The sequence below is a fragment of the Rhinoraja longicauda genome, chromosome 16 (genome assembly GCF_053455715.1).
Source record: "Rhinoraja longicauda isolate Sanriku21f chromosome 16, sRhiLon1.1, whole genome shotgun sequence".
NCBI classification, from domain to species: Eukaryota; Metazoa; Chordata; class Chondrichthyes; order Rajiformes; family Arhynchobatidae; genus Rhinoraja; species Rhinoraja longicauda.
This window is the reverse complement of record NC_135968.1, coordinates 7,937,751-7,962,842: the sequence shown is the minus strand read 5'-3', so window position 1 is coordinate 7,962,842 and position 25,092 is coordinate 7,937,751. Positions and strand designations below refer to the sequence as shown.

At 41.6% G+C, this 25,092-nt stretch overlaps 1 protein-coding gene across 1 annotated transcript in view; it reads left to right on the top strand.

Moving 5' to 3' along the window:
- The window catches only part of ptenb (phosphatase and tensin homolog B), a 114,650-nt gene that overhangs the window by 39,483 nt on the left and 50,075 nt on the right, over window positions 1-25,092 (top strand). Inside the window, exon 2 of the mRNA XM_078413146.1 lies at window positions 7,744-7,828. Within this exon, the coding sequence (XP_078269272.1) occupies window positions 7,744-7,828 (85 nt within the window). The remainder of the gene's footprint in view (window positions 1-7,743; window positions 7,829-25,092) is intronic.

The following is a 25,092-nucleotide window of genomic DNA, read 5'->3' as shown; positions in this document are numbered from 1 at the left end:
TTGCAGGAAATCTTTAAAGTCTTTCGTGCTGAAGCAGTGAGGTGAGGAGCTGGTTAGTGCTGTAAATGTTTGCAATATTACAGTGTTACATAAATGACTTTGTCAAAACAGAGCACGTTCACGCTTCCTTATCTGAGAGCAGCAAAATGTAGTTAATGTCGGTTTGACAATTGCAGGCTTTCCCATTGGCGCAAGATGCTATCGTTTACAAGCATGTTCCTTTGTCGACAATGCATATCAATAATAATATAGCACAACAGAAAGGAATTCTATGTTCTCTTTGGATTTCTTAATAGTTCTAATGTTTGGTATCATGGCAATAGTAATTTGGTATGCCATCCACATTTGAATGGTAAGCCAACAGCAATACATTTTGCTGCCTAGATTTCTCTGAGGAGCATTGCTCTTAAAAGGACAAGTGTCAAAATATATGGTATTTTGCAGCCAGGCTTTTTTTTTTGTATTTTGTTAGGAGCTATAAGGTAGGAGGAGAATGAATGGACATCTCCAAGCCTCAATTTTCCACCAGTCTATAGTATTTTCTGAAGGAGTTTGAAGACGGGTCCTGTCCTGAAAGGTCACCCATTCCTTCTCGCCAGAGATGCTGCCTGTCCCGCTAAGTTACTCCAGCATTTTGTATCTATCTAACATTTTCCTTTACCTTTTGAAGCTGACTATCAGTGTCACCTAGGTGAATATGAACAACATAAAATTAACATTTTGTACCAAATTAATAAATGCAATTCAACAAACTCAATACCAACTTTAAAAAATTGCAATGCTTGAAATATGACAAAAATGTAGATGCTGCCAATACTCAGTAAGTCAAATGGGATCTGCTTTTTCACAAATGCTGCCTGATATGTATGATCATTTCCAACATTTTATTTTATCGTAAGCTGAATGCCACGTGAAACTGCTAATTTTCTGTGTTACCGTGCTTGAATTAATTCTGGTTGATGAGTTGTGGTGGGGAGGCTGATAGATTCTCAAGGGACAGCTGTGAGCTTGGAAAGTTCCATTTTGGACTGCATCAGTGGCGATGCAAGGATGGTGACATTAGCAGAGTTCAGACACTGGCACTGCAGGTTTGACTCATCTGAGGGGCTTCAGAAGTATGTTCTAGGGAGTGAACAATCATTGATTTGCGATAGGTTCCTGTTTTTTGTAGCAAAATTCCGTGCATTTTGAAAACTGATAATACCCAGTTAATGATGAAAGCAATCTGACAATGGGTGAGAATTCGGCTCAGCTATCCTGATAGCCAATTGAATTTGTGTCTGAAGAACCTGCAGCTGCTGATTTACACTGAAGATAGACACAAAATGCTGGAATAACTCAGTGGGACTGGCGGCGTCTCTGGAGCGAAGAAAGGGGTGAGGCTCAAATTGAATTTGTCTGGTGTAAAGAGTGAACTTTCATTTCATCATGAGGCAATTTCATTGGTTCTCTACTTCAGCTGCAGCTGATGTATAGGTATTTGTGTACTCGTGTCGGAAAATGCAAATAGAGAACAAGTGCAAGGGCCACAACAAGGGTAGGTTGGAAGATTGGGAATTCGTCCCGAGCATATGAGAGGTCCATTCAAAAGTCAGATAACAGCTGGGGCAGAAGCTGTCATCAAATCTGGTGGTGCATGCTTTCAAGCTTGTGTATCTGTCCAGTAAGAGAGGGGAGAAGAAAGAATACCCAGGATAGGAGCGTTCCTTCATTATGTTGGCCGTTGAATATAGATGGAGTTGATGGCGGTATGTGTGGAACGCGTGGGGTGTTGGGAAGGCTGGTTTGTGTAATAGCCTAGACTGCTTTGACAGGTCTGAAGAGGGTCTCGACCCAAAACGTCACCCATTCCTTCTATCCAGAGATGCTGCCAGTCCCGCTGAGTTACTCCGACATTTTGTGTCTATATTCGGTGTAAACCAGCATCTGCAGTTCCTCCTTACACTCTGCAGTTTCTTGCTGTCTTCGGCAGAGCAGTTGCCAGACCAAGCTGTGATGCATCCTGACAGGATGCTTGCTATGGTATCATGGAGTGTCGACGGTGTAAAGTCACCCACCTCTGCACTCTCAATCTTTTCACTTAAAATTGGTGTCAGACTACATACCCCGTGAAAATATGGGCAGGTAATGGAATGGAATACTCTATTGTCGCATGTGACAAGGCACAGTGAAATTCTTTGCTTGCGTACCCAAGTTATACCTAAGGTAAGCCTAGTGATGCATTGATCAATTCATTTAAATATTTATTAGTCACTTGCTGTAACGTGACTACCAAAATATTCAGCCGAGTATTCTGCAGCAGAACTTGTGCAAGTTCTTCCTCTGGGGGACTGGCATCTGCCATGCCCTTGTCTTGTGACTTGGATATAGATCACTTGTGGTGCCGTCCAGAGCAGGTAACTGCCTTTACACTATTCTCAATGTTATACCCAGTATTAGTAAATAACCTTTGGCTGTAAGTGTGAAATCAAGTGATTGCGTCTCTATCAATATCTTGCTCTCTTTCACCATTTTAATCTCTGGTTTAAATTTTTGGACATAAAATTAAAATGTTGCAAGGATAACATTGCTAGAAGGAGAGAGGTACATGCTACACCAACTCCAACATACAAATTAATTAGAGATTTTTAATTGCTTGAAGGAGTAGGTATGAAATACATTCACCTTCTATTACTTCAACATTTCTGTTGATCCTGGTCTTGGCTGTGGCTGCGGTTTAGTTTAGAAATACAGGGCGGAAGCAGACCCTTTGGCCCACTGAGTCCACCAGCGATCGCCCGTACACTAGAACTATCTGACACACTAGGGACAATTTACAATCTTTACTGAAGCCAATTAACCTTCAGACCTGTAATGTCTTTGGAATGCGGGAGGAAACCTGGAGAAAGCCCCACGGTCAGAAACATATAAATTAGGTGCAGGAGGAGGCCATTTGTCCCTTCGAGCCAGCACCACCATTCATTGTGATCATGGCTGATCATTCACAAACAGTAATCCGTGCCTGCCTCCTCCCCATACCCCCTTGATTCCGCTATTCCCTAGAGCTCTATCTAACTCTTTTAAATTCATCCAGTGAATTGGCCCACTGCCTTCTGTGGCAGAGAATCCCACAAATTCACAACTCTCTGGGTGAAAAAGTTTTTTCTCATCTCAGTTTTAAATGGTCTCCCCTTTATTCTTAGACTGTGGCCCCTGGTTCTGGACTTCCCCAACACTGGGAACATTTTTCCTGCATCTAGCTTGTCCAGTCCTTTTATAATTGTATACGTTTCTATAAGATCCCCTCTCATCCTTCTAAATTCCAGTGAATACAAGCCCAGTCTTTCCATTCTTTCCTCATATTAATTTGTATGTTGCTCTTCCCTTTTTCCTTATCTGACACCATTGAGATAATAATCTACCTCCTTGTTCTTGCCGCCGAAGTGGATAACCTCACATTTATCTCATTATACTGCATCTGCCATGCACCTGCCCACTCACTCACCTGTCCAAGTCACCCTGCAACCTCCTAGCATCCTCTTCGCAGATCACAGTGCCACTCAGCTTTGTGTCCTCTGCAAATTTGCTAGTGTTACTTTTAATTCCATCATCTAAATCAGGGATCTCCAAACTATGGCCCGTGGGCCACATCCGGCCCGCCACAAGATTTTACCCGGCCCGCAGCAAGCTCTTAGGCGGCGGGGACTGGAGGCAGAAGCTGCCGGCGAAGGTTCACTGGGGAGCGGATCGCCACCGACCCAGAGCCGGGACAAGGCGAGAGATCGCAGCGCCGCCTCGCAAGCAACAAACTCAAGGAAACTTCCCTCCCCGGGGAGGGTGAGGGTGAGGGTGCCAGAACAAACACAAGTGAAACTTCGCTCCTCGTCGCCACCGCTCACCCCGGGGATGTGGGGCTTCTGAACAACAACTACACTTATGTTTGTTCTTATTTCGCTGCGTTAGAGGGAGATGGGGCTGAGGAAGAGAGTGGAGGAGCGGTGCAGATCTCGCTGGCGCTGGGAGAGGGGAGAGAGAGAGAGAGGGAGCAGCACCTGCAAGTGGCGGCGCTCCTTCACAGACCCTCTGACACCCTCCCCCTCCCCACGCTACCGCTCTCATCCACTGCTCCCTCTACCCCGACTCTCTACCCCCGCTCTCTACCCCCGCACTCTACCCCCCCCCCCACACTCTATCCAGTGGTGTATTTTTTCTGTTTTATAAATAATTGTATACCTACGGTATATATATTCCAATATTTCAAGCTCTTTTAAAAAATTAAATATTATTTATTTGTTGCCATATAAACCTAATGTAAACTAACCTAATCTAACCTAGTTTAACCTTTCCTAATCTAATCCAGCGTAACCTAGTCTAAACTTTTTTGAGTTCATTAAATTTATAAAACTCACACTTCAGTTTTTCCTGCAGTCCGCAAAAATGTGCCAAATATATAATGTGGCCCTCATGCTGAAAAGTTTGGAGGCCCCTGATCTAAATCATTAATATATTTTAAATAGTTGTGGCCCAGCATTCCATTTGCCACTGTCTGCCATTCTGACAGGGACCTGTTAATTCCTACTCTTTCTTTCCTGTCTGCCAACCAATTCTCTCTCCATGTCATTACCTGACCCCCAATACCATGTGCTCTAAGTTTGCCCACTAATCTCCTGTGTGGGACCTTATCAAAGGCTTTCTGAAAGTCCAGATACACTACATCCACTGGCTCTCCTTCATCCATTTTACTTGTCACATCCTCAAAGGGAGGATGTCACAGGGAGACAGGGAGAACGTACAAACTCGGTGCAGACAACGCCCATATTCAGGATTGAACCTGGGACTCTGGCGTTGTAAGGCAGCAACTCTCTGGCTGCGCCCCCGTGCTGTTGTGACATTGAACCTTCTTGACTGATATGTGGATACATCCACATTTGTCCCCTGCCAGCTCGTAGCTACTGCCACCTTGACCTACGTCAGAGGTAAATTTACTTGAGTGTTGTGCAATGTGGCTGTCAAGGATGAGCAGCAGAAAAATGTGCACAGATTGTGAAGTGGAGCTGTGGAGCAACAAAAGTTGAGTTAAGCTATTATATGAAATAGTTTTTTGACAGATGAGTGGTGGGGAAGTTGGTGGAATGAGCAGTTGCAGAAGCCAGCCAGGAAGAAATGAGAATATTAAAATCACTGATCCCCAATGTATTTACAGGCACTCTATCTTCTGCCCATCATTAGCTCTGTAATTCTACATATTGACACTGTTCCCATAATTTTGTGCTTATTGACCCAAGAGTCCAGATACTATTTTCAAAAGTAGTTTAGTTTGTTGTCACGTGTACCGAGGTACAGCGAAAAGCTTTTGTTGCATGTTAACCAGTCAGCAGAAAGACAATACATGATTACAATTGATCCGTTTACAGTGTATAGGTACTTGATAAGGGAATAATGTTTAGTGCAAGGTCAAGCCAGCAAAGTCCGATCAAGGATAGTCCGAGGGTCATCAAAGAGTAGCCCATATATCTCTTTCAGTCGTCTTGTAGTGAACTGATGCTATAGGACAATGTTCGTGGGCAATTCTCTTGCTTTTGTAAGCGATTTGTAAAGATGCCTTTCATTATCTGCCGATCTCTGGCTCATTGCATTCAATGTGTACGTACAAAAACCCCAGCCTCTCTTTTCTGATCATCTAAAAATGTTTATAGTTCCTGAAAATGTTTATGGTACCTTGATTACGTACATGGAAGCCAAGTTTATAATGTGTGAATGTTTTAATAGATTGTGCTGTGTGCAATACCTGCACCAGAAAAGCAAAAGACTGAATATTTTAGGTTCTGCACTGTTGGAAGTTCTATCCAAGGTGTTGATTGCTCCTTTCAAATTAACAATTAGATGTTTAATTTTTACAAACGATGCTTAATTGCTACACTGTCTTGTGTCACACAGGAGGTGCAACACACCTTCTGTCTTGTGAAGTTTCACTCCCAAAATAATGAATTTAAATTTATGCCAACGTTTTAAAACAAACGATTGACATCTCTCTGTAAAATGTTGGCTCAGAGTGGAGTGACTATAATTCAGTGCACATATAAGAAAATAACTGCAGATGCTGGTACAAATCGATTTATTCACAAAATGCTGGAGTAACTCAGCAGGTCAGGCAGCATCCCGAGATGCTGCCTGACCTGCTGAGTTACTCCAGCATTTTGTGAATAAAATAATTCAGTGCACTTCAGGTTATACCAAAGAAAGATACAAAGTACACTCTGGTTTCTCTTCAGAACGTATAAATCTTTCGCCTTTTTTCGAAAGACACAAAGTGCTTTCAAAGACGCAGGCAGCATCTCTAGGAGAAAAAGGATTGGTGATGTTTGGGGTCGGGATCCTTCAGTCAGTGCTTGACCGGCTGAGTTACTCCAGTACTTTGTGTCTATCTTTGGCATAAACCAGCATCTGCAGTTCTTTGTTTCTACACTTCAGGTTATACACCCCTCCCCTCTCTTTATACTGACCATCTCCCTTCTCCAGTTTCAGTCCTAATGCAGGGCCTCGGCCGAATGTTGACAATTTCTTATACAGGACCCCAGCTGCCCTGGAAGAGAGCCCAATAAATCATTTATCTGATGCCAGTCCTCCTGTACCAGCTCCTTAGGCATGCATCGAACTGTACTGCTTCCTATTTCTTACCTTGCTAGCATGTGGCACAGGTAGTAATCCTGCGATTGAAATGCTGGAGGTCCTGTTTTTTAACTTACTCACAAACCCCATGAATTCTCTTTGCAGACCAAGTCATTGGTCCGAATACGGAACTTAACCTCTGGCTGCATTATGACCCCTCTCAGAATGTCTTATGCCTATTCATAAACATCGTTGACTCTGGCACCAGGGAGGTAACACACCATCTCTGGAGTTTTGCTTGCAGCCACAGAACGCTAGTCTCTGTCTTTGACCATAGAGTCCCCTATTGCTATCGCTCAGCTAGACTTAGCCCTATCTTGCTGTTCAACAGAGCCTGATATGGTTCCAGTGCCCTCGCTGCTGGTATTTGTCCCTCAGAAGCCATCAAGCCCAGCAGTAGAAGTTTGACCAGTGACTTTCATCTAATTAATATGGCAAATAAACTTTTAATTGTTGGAGAAAAAGAATAGGAAACGTTTTGGGTCGGAATGTAGCTTATTATTTTTCTTGTTAGATGCTGTCCGACCCGCTGATTTACGCCAACTTTTTGTGTCCGTCTTCGGTATAAACCATCATCTGCAGTTCCTTCCTGCACGACTTTTAAATGGTGCTGCTTTTATAAGTGGATTTATCTGGAAAAACAAAATATTTGTATGGTTAAAATGCACGGGGAATTACTATTCAGTGTGTGTCCTAAAATATACGAGCTTCAAACGTTTTAGCACTAAGTGAAATTGTATATTGCTGGGGTCGGTGCAAGTGAAGAAGGGACTTAACATTTTAAGTTGTCGTCATCTGTATCTTGTTTACTCACCCCATTATGTGAGCCTGTTTTTTCCAATTAAAAGCAATTTTATTATGAACATATGAATAGCTATTTGCAGAATTAACCCAGTTTTTTCTTCCTTAAATATATTTAACTGCAGAATTTGCACTTTCATCTTGCCATATCTAAGAATGATTATCCAACTAAAATAAGTCAAATCTGTATACATTTGCAAAATGAGTCATTTGCATTTTGATTATTTGTTCTTTACGTTATGTTTTTTTTTACTATGTGCCACAAATGTTATTGTCCTTAATTGACATTATCAGATATTTATCCAAACATCATTGCCATGGGATTTCCAGCTGAGAGACTTGAAGGCGTCTACAGAAATAACATTGATGATGTTGTAAAGTAAGTACCTGAAATCAGAAGTAATTTTTCATCTTCATAGATTTTTGAGTTTCTCCCCACAAATTAAGATGGAGAATTGTTAACTGAAACCTCTAATAACATTTTGCCGCACGAAAGGATAAAGAAATTAATGTAAAATGTATAGTATTTGTAATAATATATAGTGTTTGATGGGCTTGTATTTTCCCTTGTGTCTTAATTTGAATTTAATTTGCACTTGGAGAGATGGGAAGAGATTGAGAGATTGAGTGATAAAATGACTGGTTCATTTGATTTTAAATGGCCTTAATTTTTACTTTTTTGAGAAGGAATTTGAATTGCATCTTTTTCTTAAAGGTTCTGTGGAGATTTTGAACTCCACTTTGTGTCTGTTTACCGTAGGTTAAATGATAATTGAATTGTTTCAGATTCTTGTATGAGTACACGTCCCAGTTAAAATCCATTTTTTCCTAAAAATGTGCTTTAGGTTTGCTGACCAAGAATTGTTATAAAATCTTGCATCAGGGATTTTAAGAAACTTTTTTAAGCTATTTTATCAGTCAGACCTCCTGTGCATCAACAACACAAAACAAAAACTGGAGGATGAAAATTTTACAGGCTACCCTGTGGAATTTCTCGGTGAAGTGCAATGACTTTTGATGCTTAATTTTGCTGATGAAAACTGTTTATTACTGTTCGGATACTTAAACTTTAAAATACTATGTAAATCTAAAACTACATGAATGCAACTTAAATTCTTGATTTAGCATGTTACTTAGAATAGAATACTTGGGTATCAATGTCATGCGAGAGGACTTTTTTTGCTATCCTTTGTTGTAAAATCATGTATTTTGCCATTTATACTTCTAGATATGTTTGTTCAGTAGTTCTTAAACATTTTCAAAATTGTTAAGTAGCTTTGTTTTTAATGACTGGTACATTTGTTTTGGCAAGGCCAAACGTTCTATCAAAGTGCATCTCATTGATGTGGTTGATGCTAAACATGAATTTATGGCACATATGAAGTTTTGCACATGTTTTATGTAATATGACGTCCACATGTGTGTCTGGGCAATTTGCACATTGCCTTTGGCCTCTAAGTGCCAGCATGTGTTGTTCCTGTAGCATTTTGGAGCGTTGCTGTGTGTAGCCAGAAGATGTTGCTTTGTGACTGTGGCCTGAAAGGCAATGCATTAAATAATAGTAATTTGTGCACTTCTAAAAAAAATTAAATTGGCTTAAAGGAACGGTTAAATGCCATAGTCACAGAAGTTGATGTTACTTACAGCTTGCAGTTGTTTAGAAGACAACATTGCAAGAGGAAAATGCCTCTCAAACTGATGCAACCTGATTATCTCCAAATGAGGAAGTATAACTGCAGAAACAAGGAACTGCAGATGCTGGTTTACGGAAAAAGACAAAGCTGGAGTAATTCAGTTGGTCAGGCAGCATCCCTGGAGAACATGAATTGGTGACGATTTGGGTCGGGACCCTTCAGACAGTATAACTGCAGGTTGTGTTATTGATCTGAACAGATATAGTTAATTATCAGGTGACTGTATAAAATGTCTGAATTTATGCATTTCACCACAAACGACGGCTTGACTACTTTCAATTGCTTATTAGCTTTCTATAATCTTTAATCTCCCTTTTTAAAATAGTTTTCCAATTAGCTCCAAGATATTTTTTGACTTGCTTTAACCATATCCTGCAGCATAAAATCCTCCATACAGATACAGAATACAGAATAGCTTTATTGTCATTCGTTTTACCGAACAAAATTAATTTGCCAGCAGTCACAGAGCAAAAAAACATAGAACACAAGGCACACAACACCAGCACAAACATTGATCACAGTGACTCCAAACACCCCCTCACTGTGATAGAAGGCAAAAAAACTTCCTCTCTCTTCCCCCATGCCCCTCCCACGGACAGACAGCTCGACCCCATTCGAGGTGACCGACCCGCACAGCCCCCGCAAGGAGATGGAAGGTCCTGCGGCCGAGCTGCACCGGGCGCTGGAAAAGTCCCGCGGCCGTACCGGGCGATGGAAGGCCCCGCGGCCGAGCCGTACCGGGTGATGGAAGGCCCCGTGGCCGAGCCGTACCGGGCGATGGAAGGCCCCGCGGCCGAGCCGCACCGGGCGATGGAAAATCCCACGGCCGAGACGCGCCGGGCGCTGTTAAGTCCCGCGGCCGAGCCTCGCCCTGAGGAAGAGACCTAAAAAAAGAAAGATTTCCCCCACCCCACACCCCCCACACATACACAGCCAAAAACAAAACCACCCCAACACCAACACACAAACAAAAAAGGAAAAAGGACAAATAGACTGCCAGCGAGCCGCAGCCATTACGGCGCCGACACACGTGACATTGTAGGTATCCTCCAAGCAAGTTCGTATAATTTCCTTAATTGTTCCAAGCATAGCCTAAAATATTAAACTTGCTCTGGAAATGATCAGTTATTGTGTATGTTTATTACAGACAATAGGTGCAGGAGGAGGCCATTCGGCCCTTCGAGCCAGCACCGCCATTCAATGTGATCATGGCTGATCATTCACAATCAGTACCCCGTTCCTGCCTTCTCCCCATACCCTTGACTCCGCTATCATTAAGAGCTGTATCCAACACTCTCTTGAAAGCATCCAGAGAATTGGCCTCCACTGCCTTCTGCGGCAGAGAATTCCTCAGATTTACAACTTTCTGACTGATAAAGTTTTTCCCCATCTCCGTTCTAAATGGCTGACTCCTTATTCTTAAACTGTGTCCCCTGGTTCTGGACTTCCCCAACCCCTTAATAATCTTATGTTTCAATAAGATCCCCTCTCATCTTTCTAAATTCCAGTGTACACAAGCCTAGTTGCTCCAGTCTTTCAACATACGACAGTCCCGCCATTTCGGGAATTAACCTAGATTATAACCTTGTAATCTTAAGAGCTTCAGAACATCTTCCCCATATGTTCCAAATAAACTGTTTTTGCTTATCTATGAATGAAAAGTTTTTCTGCACAGAATTTCCTTCTTGATGATCAATACAGATTTTGCATTCTGACGAAATACTTTCTTACATTCGCACGACAATTTTTTTTTTTCAGTTGTTGAGCAATTTAAATGGGAAATGCAACACGTGGACCATCATGCATTCACCACCCAACACAATTAAAAGGCCAGTCTGAAGAAGGGAGTTGACCCGAATCATCGCCTATCCCTTTTTTCCAGCTCACTGCCTGACCCAGTGAGTTACGGCAGTTACTGCAGGGTTGGCACCGTGGTGGCACAGTGGCGCAGCGGTAGAGTTGCTGCCTTGCAGTGCATGCAACGCCAGAGACCCTGGGTTCGATCCTGACTTCGGATGCTTGTCTGTACCATGTTTGTATATTCTCCCCATGACTGCGTGGGTTTTCTCTGAGACCTTTGTTTTCCTCCCATCCTCCAAAGATGTACAAGTTAACTGGCTTGGTAAAAGTGTAAATTGTCCCTTGTGTGTGTAGGATAGTATTAATGTGTGGGGACCGCTGGTCGGTGTGGACTAGGTGTGCCGAAGAACCTGTTTCCACGCAATATCTTTAAACTAAACTCAAAACGCTGTCTATATCTTCGGTATACACCAGCAACTGCAGTTCCTTTCTACACAATTGAAAGAATTCAAGACTGCCTTTGATTTTTTTTAAACTTCCTGTCATAGTTCTTGGACATCAAAGATCAGCTTTCTTTCCTTCTGTCTACTGCTTTCAAGGGATGATTGGTTGCCTTGTGCCACAATAAAGCAAAGTATAACACTCTAACATGGTGACCTCATCTTTGCAATTTATTGATCTGGGAACACAGTTTATCAGCCTGTGTACTTTGTGGTGTCGCATTTTCTGATTTAACATGGTTACGTTGGGTCAGTATCATTTTCCGATATCTCTTTCTCAAATGCTTGCGTATTACTTAAAATGAGTGCCACAACTAAATTTATTTCTACCACTGTCTTAAACATAACTAAAGATAGACACAAAAAGCTGGAGTAATTCAGCGGGCCAGACAGCATCTCTGGAGAAATAGAATAGATGACATTTCGGGTAGAGTCTGAAGAAGGGTCTCAACCCGAAACATTACCTATTCCTTTTCTCCAGAGGTGATGCCTGACCCGCTGAATTACTCCAGCTTTTAAGTGTCTCTCTTCGTTTTAAAGCAGCATCTGCAGTTCCCTCTTACACATGAACTGTCGGCTAAGTTTGGTACGCAATTAAATTGCAAACCTATAGCCATTGTAAAAATTAATAGATTGGAAGCAGTGAAAGGAAACGCTGAAAGATTTGTCGGAGTGCTTATGATGACTGGGTATAGTTGCTTTTAAATCAAAATGCCATTCAATGAAGTTGATACCATCTTTGCTTTATTTCCACACCTGTAGAATACACATTTGAAACAGTCATGCTAACATTTGAAGATGTGGACTTGGTGAAATAGAAAAGATTAATCTGAGACACGAATTTACATTGCTTATATTGCTGATATTGTAACATGAGAATAAATGAAGAAAAGCAAAATTCAGAAATCTTCAGAAAGTGAAGAATATTAATTGGGGTAATTTTTCAAGGAGTTGTGAATCCAATCTAAATTGTGAAAGAGGCAGTATGGTGCAATGATTTGAGTAATTGTGGGTGGTTAGTGATAAATTAGCTAACTTGGCCATTCAGCACAATTCACTCAACACAGTTAATGTCATTCCAGCAATTGGAGGAGGTGTGCATCTCGGGAGAGCAATCTTTATTTCATAAAGTTGTGACAACGTCCGTGAAATTTCAGGTGGTGACATATACTTCAATTTAGGGCGGTCACGGTGGTGCAGCAGTAGAGTTGCTGCCCGCAGTGCCAGAGACCCGGGTTCGATCCCGACTACGGGTGTTGTCTACGGAGTTTGTACGTTCACCCCGTGACCTGTGTGGGTTTTTATCGAGATCTTCAGTTTCCTCCCACACTGCAACACTCCAAAGACGTACAGGTTTGTAGGTTAATTGGCTTTGTAAATGTTAAAAAAATAATAAAATTGTCCCTAGTGGGATCGCTGGTCAGCGCGGACCTGGTGGGCCGAAGGGCCTGTTTCCGCGCTGTTTCTATAAACTAATTTACTTAAATTCCGTGACCAAAATCCTGTACCTTCCAATAAAATAATAGTCGCCACAGCTATTCATTTTCAGCAAAGTTTTTAACTTCCAAATGGCTTCCTTTATTATGTTATTTAAAGTGTAAGGGTAAATTAATCTTTTGTGTATTATCCATTTGGTTAAAGAGTAATATAGATTAAAATGGTGAAGGTATTCCTGAATGGAAAAAGCAAGTCCAGACATGAATTAACCTTTCAGTTGTAATGTGGTGACTTTGATTTTTTCTCAATCAAACATCATAAAGTGTTAAACCTGTCTTAAATACAAAACAGATACAAATTAGTCACAAAATGCTGGAGTAACAGCAAGTTGTACAGCATCTCTGGAGAAAAGGAATAGATGATGTTTTGGTTCAAGACCCTTCAGACTGTGAGTCAGTGGAGAGGGAAACTGGAGGTATGAAAAGGTACAAAGAACAGATGAATGAAAAGAACAAATTAAAGCCAGGACTGATGATCAAGGAAAGGTGGAGCACACAATGGCCCAATGTTGGCTATGGAAGAGGTGATAACGAGGTGATACAAAGAGTGAAACTATGCAGGACGACAGTGAAACTAGTAGGACGACTAGGGTGGGGAAGGGACAGAGAGAGGGAACTCAACGGTAGTTGAAATTAGATAAATCAATAATCATACTGCTGGTCATAAGATCATGTGATAAGAGTAGAATTAGGCCATTCGGCCCATCAAGCCTACTCCGCCATTCAATCATGGCTGATCTATCTCTCCCTTCTAACCTCATTCTCCTGCATTTTCCCCATAACCTCTGACACCTGTACTAATCAAGAATCTAGCTCTGCCTTAAAAATATCCACTGTGGCAAAGAATTACGCAGATTCACCACCCTCTGACTAAAGACATTTCTCCTCATCTCCTTCCTAAATGTCCTTTAATTCTGAGGCTCCGATCTCTAGTCCTAGACTCCTACATCCTTTCCACATCCACTATATCTAAGTCTTTCACTATTCTGTATGTTTCAATGAGGTCCCCTCCTCATTTTTCTAAACTCCAGCAAGTACAGGCCCAGTGCCGACAAACACTCATCATAGGTCAACCTCATTCCTGGGATCATTCGTGTAAACCTCCCTGGACCCTCTCCAGAGCCAGCACATCTTTCCTCAGATATGGTACCCAAAATTGCTCACAATATTCCAAATGCGGCCTTACCAGCGCCTTATAGAGCCTCAGCATTACATCCCTGTTTTTTATATACGCCCTCTTGAAGTAAATGCATCGAGTTTGCTTTCTTTTCTACCAATTCGACTTGCAGATTAACTTTTGGGAATCCTGCACCAGCACTCCCAAGTCCCGTTACACCTCTGATTTCTGGATTCTCTCCCAATTTAGAAAATAGTCGAAGCCTTTATTCCTACCACCAAAATGCATGACTCCACATTTTGCTACACTATATTCCATTTGCCACTTTTCTGCCCACTCTCCCATCCTGTCCAAGTCCTTCTGCAGAGTCCCTGCTTTCTCTACCTGCCCTTCCACCTATTTGTGTATCATCTGCAAGCCCAAGCGCCGACCCCTGCGGGACTCTGCGAGTCACTGGCAGTTAACCAGAAAAAGGCCCCCTTTGTTGCCACTCTTTGTCTTCTGCCATTCCGCCAACCTGCAATCCATGCTAGTATCTGCCCGTTGATACCGTGTGCTCTCATCTTCCTTAGAAGCTGGGTTGCAAGCTGTCCAGGCAAAATATAAGGTGCTGTTTTTCCAATTTATAGACAATAGGTGCAGGAGTAGGCCATTCGGCCCTTCGAGCCAGCACCACCATTCAATGTGATCATGGCTGATCATTCTCAATCAGTACCCCGTTCCTGCCTTCTCCCCATACCCCCTGACTCCGCTATCCTTAAGAGCTCTATTTAGCTCTCTCTTGAATGCATTCAGAGAATTGTCCTTCACTGCCTTCTGAGGCAGAGAATTCCACCATTTGCATTTGGTCTCTCTCTGAAAAAATGCTGGAGTATCTCAGCTGGTATGGCTGCATCTCTGGAGAAAAAGGATGGGTGACATTTCTGGTTGAGACCCTTCTACAGACTGAAACATTTGCATCTATAAATGCATCCAGCATTTTGTGTCTGTCTTTGGTATAAACCGGCATCTGCAGTTCCTTTTTATTACATTTTAACCTATGTTCTATTCTACGATTAGTTTTGCACGTTGAACACAGTAGTTTTATCCTATTTTTCTCTCCAAGGCAGGGTCATTGATATATGCAATTAATGGTAGTATGCATTTTTGTGATTTTGGTACAATTGATAAAATGTTACAGCTGGTAAAAAAAGTCACATTTTGAGATTTGGTAGAATCAGAAGGGGTTTGGGAATTCATTTACATTTGTTTTTATAGCTTAAATTTAGTCACGTTTCGAGGCATTTAGGTTTTTCTGGCGTATATGATTCAAGACTAAGAGAATGCCACCTTCCATGCTGTTTTATTTGGGAGCTGGGTATAGCCTACTACCTATGATGCTTGTACCTGCACTAAGGAAGTAACCATTTATTGAGTACAACTGGATTCCCAGTGAGTTGGACATTTTTTGTGTTTGTAATGGTCAAAGCGAAAGGGTTAGGAAACCTACTAATAAAATATTGCAGGCTTACATTAATGGCATGTTTTGTATAATTTGTTACATTGCTATGCCGCAAGAAGTGATAGAATATGGGTGCAATTTTCATCTAAAACAATTAAATGTGTAGGAAGGAACTGCAGGTGCTGGTTTAAACAGAAAATAGACGCAAAATGCTGGAGTTACTCAGTGGGACAGGCAGCATCTCTGGATAGAAGGAATGTGATGTTTCAGGTTGAGACCCTTCAGACTGACTGTCAGGGGAGAGGGAAATGAGAGGTATGGAAGGGGACGAAAATCAAGAAAAATGGATAAGATGTGGCATTTTGCATCATGCACAAGTTTTAATTAAAACCAATATCTGAACGAAACAAAATAGCGTGAACTAAATAAAACGGGTCAAAATTGACAGTTTAATAACTAGGATTATAAACTTGGGGATTATAACAGTGCATGACTGTGCATTAGAAGGATGATAAAGATTTTTTCTTTTAAAACACTTAGTTAATTCCTGATTGTAAAATAATGCGTTCCAAAATTTAGAAACCACATGGCTCATAAGTTAACTTTTTTTTAATAGATTATGTAAAGAATTGGTGAGGAGTTGAGGCTGGAGAAAAAAATTGACAGATGAAGAGAAAATATAGGCATTATTTTAAGACAATGTCACGGCATATTCAGGACGAATGTATTCCACTGCAAACGAGAGTGAGGGGCCCTGGATAAGTAGTCATAGTCATACAGCACAGAAACAGGCCCTTCGGCCCAACTTGCCCAATAGGAGAAAAACAAGGTTAATGTCTCAACTCGAACCCTTTTATCAGATCTGAAAAACCAGAGGTTTGTAAATGCTTGTTTTCAACTTTTTATAGATTTTAAGTAACATCATCCACGATGTTAAATGTTTCTCCCTCCGATGTTGTCTGACCTGAAGAGTGTTTCCAGCACATTATTTTATTTTAATCGTTATCCGCTTTCAGGTGCTGATCAGATATTGAACTATTGGTGTTTTACTGCTTTGGTCTCCTAAATGTTGAATTTACCGTGAGCCATTTCTCAGCTGTACTTTGGGAATTATGTATGATGCTGTTGGTGAGACTGAATAGACCATACTTGGTTTGGAAGAGGAAAAAACGAAGAAACATGGCAACTCTTCATAATAATTAATAGGACATAATATGAGAGAGCCACCAACAGATCAGATGAAGAATTTGGATGAAACATATTTTCTCACTGATTTAGATTCTGGATTTGTGACTTGCAGTGTAATTCAGGCATAGGCATAGGCATAGGGATTTGGGCATTTGAGAAGATTGATGTACACATGAAAGAGGATAGGATGAAGAGATGAAAATAATTGGGGTTGAAAGACTTGGCACTGACTTGCCTTGCATGCCCCATTCATGAGCTGATGATTCTAGAGGTTGAATATTACAGAGAAATGGTGTTCATGCAGAACAGTCAAAGATTTCTCCAGGTGTTGGGAGGTCCCCCTTGATTTTGATGGATGCAAATGTTTAAGGAACATTTTGGCACATTTTAAATTATCTTTAATTGAGCGTATAAATTTCAAGCGATATTAAATGTGATTTTAGCTCATTTTTTAATAGTTTGGCAATGTTTTTGAATGTCTCAATGTAAAACTTCATGAAATGTCTAGTTTCAAGACTTTGATAGCAGGCTAAGCTAGGGTAAATCTATTAGCCAAAGTTCATAAACATCAATCGCTGGTCGGCACTGACTCGGTAGGCCAAAGGGCCTGTTTTCACGCTGTTTCTCATAGAGTCATAGAGTGATACACATTGGAAGCAGGCCCTTCGGCCCAACTTGCCTCTAAATCATAGCTTATCTCTAAAACTAAAAACTAAAACTAGAAAAAAAAACAAAGCTGAGTAATGTCAAACTATAATTGTTGTTGCCTTGAGGTGACAAAGTACTATGCCAAATTGAAGTTTAGTACAAAAGGATATTTTACAAAAATATTCTTCTATGGAATTTCTAGTTAATATTTACAGGACTTGTGGTTCAACGTGGCCAGTTTGATATTTGTTCCGCGAGCTGCTACCTTTTCATCTAATCCCATCAATATATCCTGTCATGCTCACCCAGCTTCCATTTCAATACACCTGGTGACTTCACCTGTTCTTTGTCCTGGCAAGTTCAATAGTTTCTACACACGAAAAAAATCCTGTGAATTTCCTTACGTTTTCTAATGACCGTCTTCTATTTCTTGCCTCAAGTTCCGTCTCCCCATTAGGTATAACAACACCACCTCGGCATTTATCTTGGTCTCCATTAAGAGTGCAAGGACTCTGGGCAGTTCAGTTCTTCTTGACAAGCAGAAACCCATTGAGTTTTTTTTTAAATGGGCGGCCACAGTGGGCGCAGCGGTAGAGTTGCTGCCTTATAACGCTTGCAGCGCCAAAGACCCGGGTTGGATCCCGATTATGGGTGCTGTCTGGACCGAGTTTGTACGTTGTCCCCGTGACCCCATGGGTTTTCTCCGAGATCTTTGGTTTCTTCCCACATAGACGAATAGGTATGTAGATTAATTGGCTTGGCATATGTGTAAAATGGTCCCCAGTGTGTGTGTGAGATATTGTTAATGTGCAGGGATTGCTGGTCAGTGCAGACTCAGTGGGCCGAAGGGCCTGTTTCCACGTTGTATCTCTAAACTAATTTGAAGAACTGAATTGTTTGCATTGCTCCTGTTCTATGCTACTAAATTATTTCTCGTTAGAAACAAAACTTGATGCAGTTTTAAAATGGCATCTTTAATCCATCCTGTTAATTTTAGTGGTTTTAAATTCCGTAACCGTAGATCGTGTTCACTCAATGTTTTACTTGTTACTCATTTGCTTTCTGAGAATTCTGCCTCTTCATTATTCTTCCAATTAAAACATAATTTATGACTGTGCTATCCAATCTAGGAGATGTGTTCAAGACATTGGTTTTTGTTTCACTTTATAATTAGTGCACCTTGCTTATTCTATTCCAAGTTTGTTCTGAGTTTGTTCAAGTTCTGAGTTGCAGCACTGTCAATTAGAAACCGGTGACGGTGAAACGTAGTCAAATAGTCTTTAATTGGATTAGGAGAGTCTGTAATATATTGGATTTTTATATTTAGTTTGAGTCAATTCACTGTTGCATCAAATGATTTAAAAAAAACAGTTTTGGTTTAGTTTAGAGATACAGCGTGGAAACAGCCTCTTTGGCCCACCGAGTCCATACTGACCAGCGATCCCCACACATTAGCACCATCCTACACACTATGGACAATTTGTACATTTATACCAAGCCAATGAACCTACAAACCTGTATGTTTTTGGAGTGTGCGAGGAAATCAAAGATCTCTGAGAAAACCCACGCCGTCAGGGGAAGAAATTACAAACGCCGTACGGACAGCACCCGTAGTCAGGATTGAACCCGGGTCTCTGGCGCTGTGAGGCAGCAACTCTACCGCTGAGCCACCCACAATTCATTCATAATTGAAAAATAACAGCATTATCCATTTTCAGGCTTTGCTAATTAAAAATGTTGGAAGCATTAAACATTAAAAGCAAACATGCCACATAAACTTAGAGGTTACATGTCAGTCAGAAATTCATTCAGTGGTCAGAAAACACTGATCTAAAAGGTTATTTGATTTACTTTTGAGGTCACTTTTTTTCAACAAGTAAGCGGTTAAATGATTTGTACGTGAACTTGATCTGACCTATGCGTTGCATTGTCTCAATCATTTCCTTGGGTTTCAAAACCGGACATCTGTCATAAGAAATGATACAATAATGTAAGAGCTGTAAATGGATTCTATGAAATAGTAAACAATGGGCACAATTTCACTTGAACGGGGAACTACAAACGTTCCCAATTTTTTTTTTGTTGTTTCTTTATGCCAGCAGCATAATCCTGTGGGGGGATGGAAATGAGTATAGACAGGAGGATGTGGATGGTTAAAAAAAGGTCAGATTGAATAGATTATGGAAAAATGTTTCTATTTACTGTTAAGAACAGAAGGTTTTTTTAAATGTGGTAGGCTGGTAAAAGTTAGTGTACAAAGAGATGTGTGTTTGATGGGGTACATGAAATGCTGATGCAAGATAGATTCAAGGAGACACTTTGCCCATTGACAGTTTTTGGAACTAAGATCTAACTTTTGATTTCATAACTCTTAAATTTAATAGAACTATGAGTATGGAAAAGTGCAGAACTGTCCCAGAAGTTGAGAGTTCTAAATTTGGGCAAGATGAATTTTGACGGTATTGGATAAGAGCTTGCAAAAGTTGATTCGAGTAGGATGCTTGTGGGCCAAAGGACGTCTGGCAAATGGGCAACTTTCAAAAGAGCCATAGTAAGAGTTCAAGTCCTGCTTTGTCCTGTCCCTCCACTCTTCCAGCTTTCTTTCCCGCCTCCCTGCAATTAGTCTGAAGAAGGGTCCCAACCCGAAATGTCACCTTTCCATGTTCTCCAGAGATGCTGCCCGACCTACTGCATTACTCCAGCATTTTGTCTTTTCTTTTAAAGTCCTGTATGTTATTGTTAGAGTGAAGGACCAAGACTGGCAGGAGTAGCGAACCATGAATGATGAGAGAATTTGAGCCCCTGGTCAGAAAAACAGGAGGCATGGATCGCGAACAGGCAGCTGAGATCAAGCAAACCTTTGGAGTATGTGGGGTGCAGGAGTATACGTAAAGAAATTAGGGCAAAAAAAGGGCATGCGAGATGTTTTCAAGAGAGAGTTAGATTTAGCTCTTAGGCCTAAAGGAATTAAGGGATATGGGGGAAAAGCAGGAACAGGGTACTGATTTTAGATGATCAGCCATGATCATATTGAATGGCGTGCTGGCTCGAAGGGCCGAATGGCCTACTCCACCTATTTTTCTATGTTTCTATGGGAACCTCAGCAGAGAAGATTGTTAAGAAGTATATTCATGGAAATCGAACAACCAGGGAGATAATAGGCCCCCTCAAAGGTCGTAGTGGACATCTATGCGTGGAGCCGCAGCAGATAGGTGAGATCCTCGATGATTATTTTTCCACTGTTTAGCTTTGAGAAAGACATGAAGACTGGGAAGTTCATTAATGTTAATGGGGATGTCTAAGGGATAGTCCGCATTACAATATAGGGGATGGTGGATTTTTTTTGTCAGGTATATCCAAGAACATTGTGGAAGGCTGAAGAAATTGCAGGAGTCCTGGATGAGATATACATATCTTTGTTAGCCACAGATAAGATGCCAGAAGACTGGAAGGTGGCTAATGTTATGCTTTTATTCAAGAAGGGATCATAAGGTCACAAGTGATACGAGCAGAATTAGGCCATTCGGTCCATCACGTCTACTCCACCATTCAATCATGGCTGATCTATCTCTTCGAACCCCATTCTCCTTCAACCTGGGCAAGATGTTATATTTCAAAACTCTCAAGTACATACCGACTTGTCAGTGATTTCAGCGAAAATTAGGTCGCCGGAGAAGCATTGACAGCGTGGGAATTTCGTAAATGTTTCTGAAGACTGTAATCTCGACCTGACTCAGCATTGTCGTAGTCATTGTCGCCTAAAAAAATCGCCTAAGTGGGACAGGCCCTTAAAAGTGATTGAGACACTAATATTATTAGACATTTGGCCAGGTACATGGGTGGGAACGGTTTCAAGGTGCCGATCATACCCGACTAGATGGGACTCGGTTGGCATGCACAGATTGGGCGATAGGGGACCTATTTCTGTACTGTATGACTCAATGACTCCATAACCTTAGTTTTCAGCTTCTTGAGGTCTCAATGAGACGTGAGAGCTATTAAGGTCAGTGGATGTAAAGCAAGTTTTTTTTTTTCTCTTTTTCTCTCAGCCTTTGAAATTTCAAACTTGTACTAAACAGCAATCTTCACTGAATGTAATCTGTTTTTTTCTGAGCCAGTGCAGTCAAACGGATGTCAAACCAAGCCAAGTAATACCTAAAATACAATTCCTGTTTTAAGGTTGTAAGATCATTAGAATCCCCCTTGTGGATCGAAGTCACAGTTGCTATCTGCTTTATTGAGTATATTCATAACCTAAAACAGGAAAGATTTCATGAAGGTACTTTTATAAAAAAAAGTAAATTCTGCCACTGTTTTCAGTGTTTCTAACTTTTTGCCACCTGGATTATGAGGTGAGCATTTCCTAATTTTTTGAATAATCTTGAAGGGCACATTTACTTCCTATTTATATTGCTGCACACTTCATTTAGTTTGCATCTACTTAATCCCCTGGGTGTAATTCAAGTTCAATCTTTAAAATGTCACCTCTGATTGCATAGATACAGCTGGTTTGTGTTTCGCCATAAACTAGGGTAGAACTTTTGTGATTCAATTCCTGCATACATATAAACTGAAGACTGTGGCACCAGTAAAGAGGACTAAAGAGTATCAGTTGAGGGAGAAAACCGGTTATAGGACTGCTTTGAATCTGTGGAACATGTTCAAGGATTAATGAGACTAACGAGATGAGTCAGAGTATAAACGTGAGATCGATTGACTGACCAAATGGCGCCAGCACAACAACCTGGCTCTCGATGTCAGTAAGACCAAGGAACTGATTGTGGACTTCGGAAGAGGAAGGATGAGGACCCACAAACCTGTCTGTATCGGTGGGACGATGGTGGGGAGAGTCAAAGCTTCAAATTCCTGGGTGTGCATATTTCTGAAGATCTTTCCTGAACCCAGAATGCTGATGCAATTATAAAGAAAACACATCAACGCCTCCATTTCCTGAGAAGATTGCGGAGATTTGGTATGCCAGAGAGGATTCTCGTGAACTTCTACAGGTGTACAGTAGAGAGCATATTGACTGGTTGCATCGTGACCTGGTTTGGCAACTTGAATGCCCAGGAGTGAAGAAGACTGCAAAACGTTGTGAACACTGCCCAGTCCATCACTGGTACTGACCTCCCCACCATCGAAGGGATTTACCACAATCGCTGCCTCAAAAAGGCAGCCAGCATCATTGGAGTCCCACACCACCCTGGCCGCACACTCAATTCACCCCTGCTATCGGGAAGAAGGAGCCTGAAAACAATAACGTCCAGGTTCAGGAGCAGCTTCTTCCCTACAGCTGTTAGGCTATTAAACACTACTATCTCAAATAAGCCCTGAAGTACATAGACTATTATTTTACTATTATTGTTTGCTTTTTGTATACATATGCGCATGTGTGTGTATATAAACACAACATTTTTTCTCATTTATTATATTTACAGTGTATTATGTTTACATATTCTGTTGTGCTGCTGCAAGTAAGAATTTCATTGTTCTATCTGGGACATATGACAATAAAACATTTTGACCTGAATAAATATCTCATAGTCATCGACTTCTTGAAGAAACGTGTGTACCACAAAAACATTCCAAAACTTTGGATGAACCAAGTCCAGGTACGGCCTCATGGATGCCACAAGGGCGAAAAGACAATTCAGGACCAAGCTGGGGTCAGGGCTTGAATGCACCATGGTCTGGTTTGGCAACTTAAACACCCAAGAGATGGCAGAGTGGTAGACGAAGGACACTGGACACTGGTAGACACTGCCTGGTTCATCACAAATATTATTTTGGACAGTCTTTGGTTGCACTAAGGACTTTGGGGGGTTTATTGCAGTTATTCATTTGCATTTTATTTATATTTTCTGTATGGTGTTTGCAGGGTTTTATGTGGCTGCAAGTAAGAATTTCATTGTTCTGGTGTTGGTGCATATGACAATTAAACAACACTCTTGACAAATCGGTTTGGGACACCTTTGACAACCAGATGAATGGAAGGAGCTTGAAGCCATTCATTAATCACTCTATTCTCACCTGTCATACTAAACTAGCTCCTGACAAAGTATAGAATATTTTCAATTCATCAAATTGATCTTTGAAATGTGCCCTGCTGATGGGAAGGATTTGGGGGTGGTGACTTTACAGAACTCCATATTTTCATGGTTGGGGAGGGGTTGCAGGGGAAGGTAAATGGCATATTTTAAATTGTGATGGGTCACATTATTGATGTCATCAGCATGCCAGTTCTGTTCCAGTTAAATATATCAGGCCACATTTCGAGTATTGTGAGCACTTTTGGACCCTAGGTCTGAGGAAGGATGTGCTGGCTCGGCAGGGGGTCCACAGGAGGTTACAAGAATGATCCCAGGAATGAGTAGGTTAACATGATGAGTGTTTGACGGCACTGGGCTTGTACTCGCTGGAGTTTAGAAGGATGAGGGGGAACTCATTGAAACTTGCCGATTAGTGAAAGGTCTGGATAGAGTGGATGTGGAGAGGATGTTTCCACAAGTGGGAGAGTCCAGGACCAGAGGTCATAGCCTCAGGATTAAAGGACGTTCCTTTAGGAAGAAGGAATTTCTTAGTCAGAGAGTGGTGAATCTGTGGAATTCATTACCATAGAAGGCTGTGGAGGCCGTCGAATGGATATTTTTAAGGCAGAGATGGGTAGGTTCTTGATTAGTAAGGGTGACAGGGGTTTTGGGGAGAAAGCAGGTGAATGGGGCAAGGAGGGAGAGAAAGATCAGCCCAGATTGAATGGCGGAGCAGACATGATGGGCCAAATGGCCTAATTCTGCCCCTATCACTTATGAACTTACGAACTTATAAATATGCTTTTAGTTCTCGTGCACACAGTACATCTCTGCACAGCCCCATGGTGGTTGCGGGACATGTCTTGACTTTCAGAGCTGTGCACAAGCTTTCAATGCAAACGAATTACTTGTATTTGCACTGCATCTGCAATGTCATCAAATGGCATTTAATGGACATAATTGATAAGCCTCAGCTTGGCTGGTTTTAATGACAATAGACAATAGACAATAGACAATAGGTGCAGGAGTAGGCCATTCAGCCCTTCGAGCCAGCACCGCCATTCAATGCGATCATGGCTGATCACTCTCAATCAGTACACCGTTCCTGCCTTCTCCCCATACCCCCTCACTCCGCTATCCTTAAGCGCTCTATCCAGCTCTCTCTTGAAAGCATCCAACGAACTGGCCTCCACTGCCTTCTGAGGCAGAGAATTCCACACCTTCACCACCCTCTGACTGAAAAAGTTCTTCCTCATCTCCGTTCTAAATGGCCTACCCCTTATTCTCAAACTGTGGCCCCTTGTTCTGGACTCCCCCAACATTGGGAACATGTTATCTGCCTCTAATGTGTCCAATCCCCTAATTATCTTATATGTTTCAATAAGATCCCCCCTCATCCTTCTAAATTCCAGTGTATACAAGCCCAATCGCTCCAGCCTTTCAACATACGACAGTCCCGCCATTCCGGGAATTAACCTAGTGAACCTACGCTGCACGCCCTCCATAGCAAGAATATCCTTCCTCAAATTTGGAGACCAAAACTGCACACAGTACTCCAGGTGCGGTCTCACCAGGGCCCGGTACAACTGTAGAAGGACCTCTTTGCTCCTATACTCAACTCCTCTTGTTACGAAGGCCAACATTCCATTGGCTTTCTTCACTGCCTGCTGTACCTGCATGCTTCCTTTCATTGACTGATGCACTAGGACACCCAGATCTCGTTGAACTCC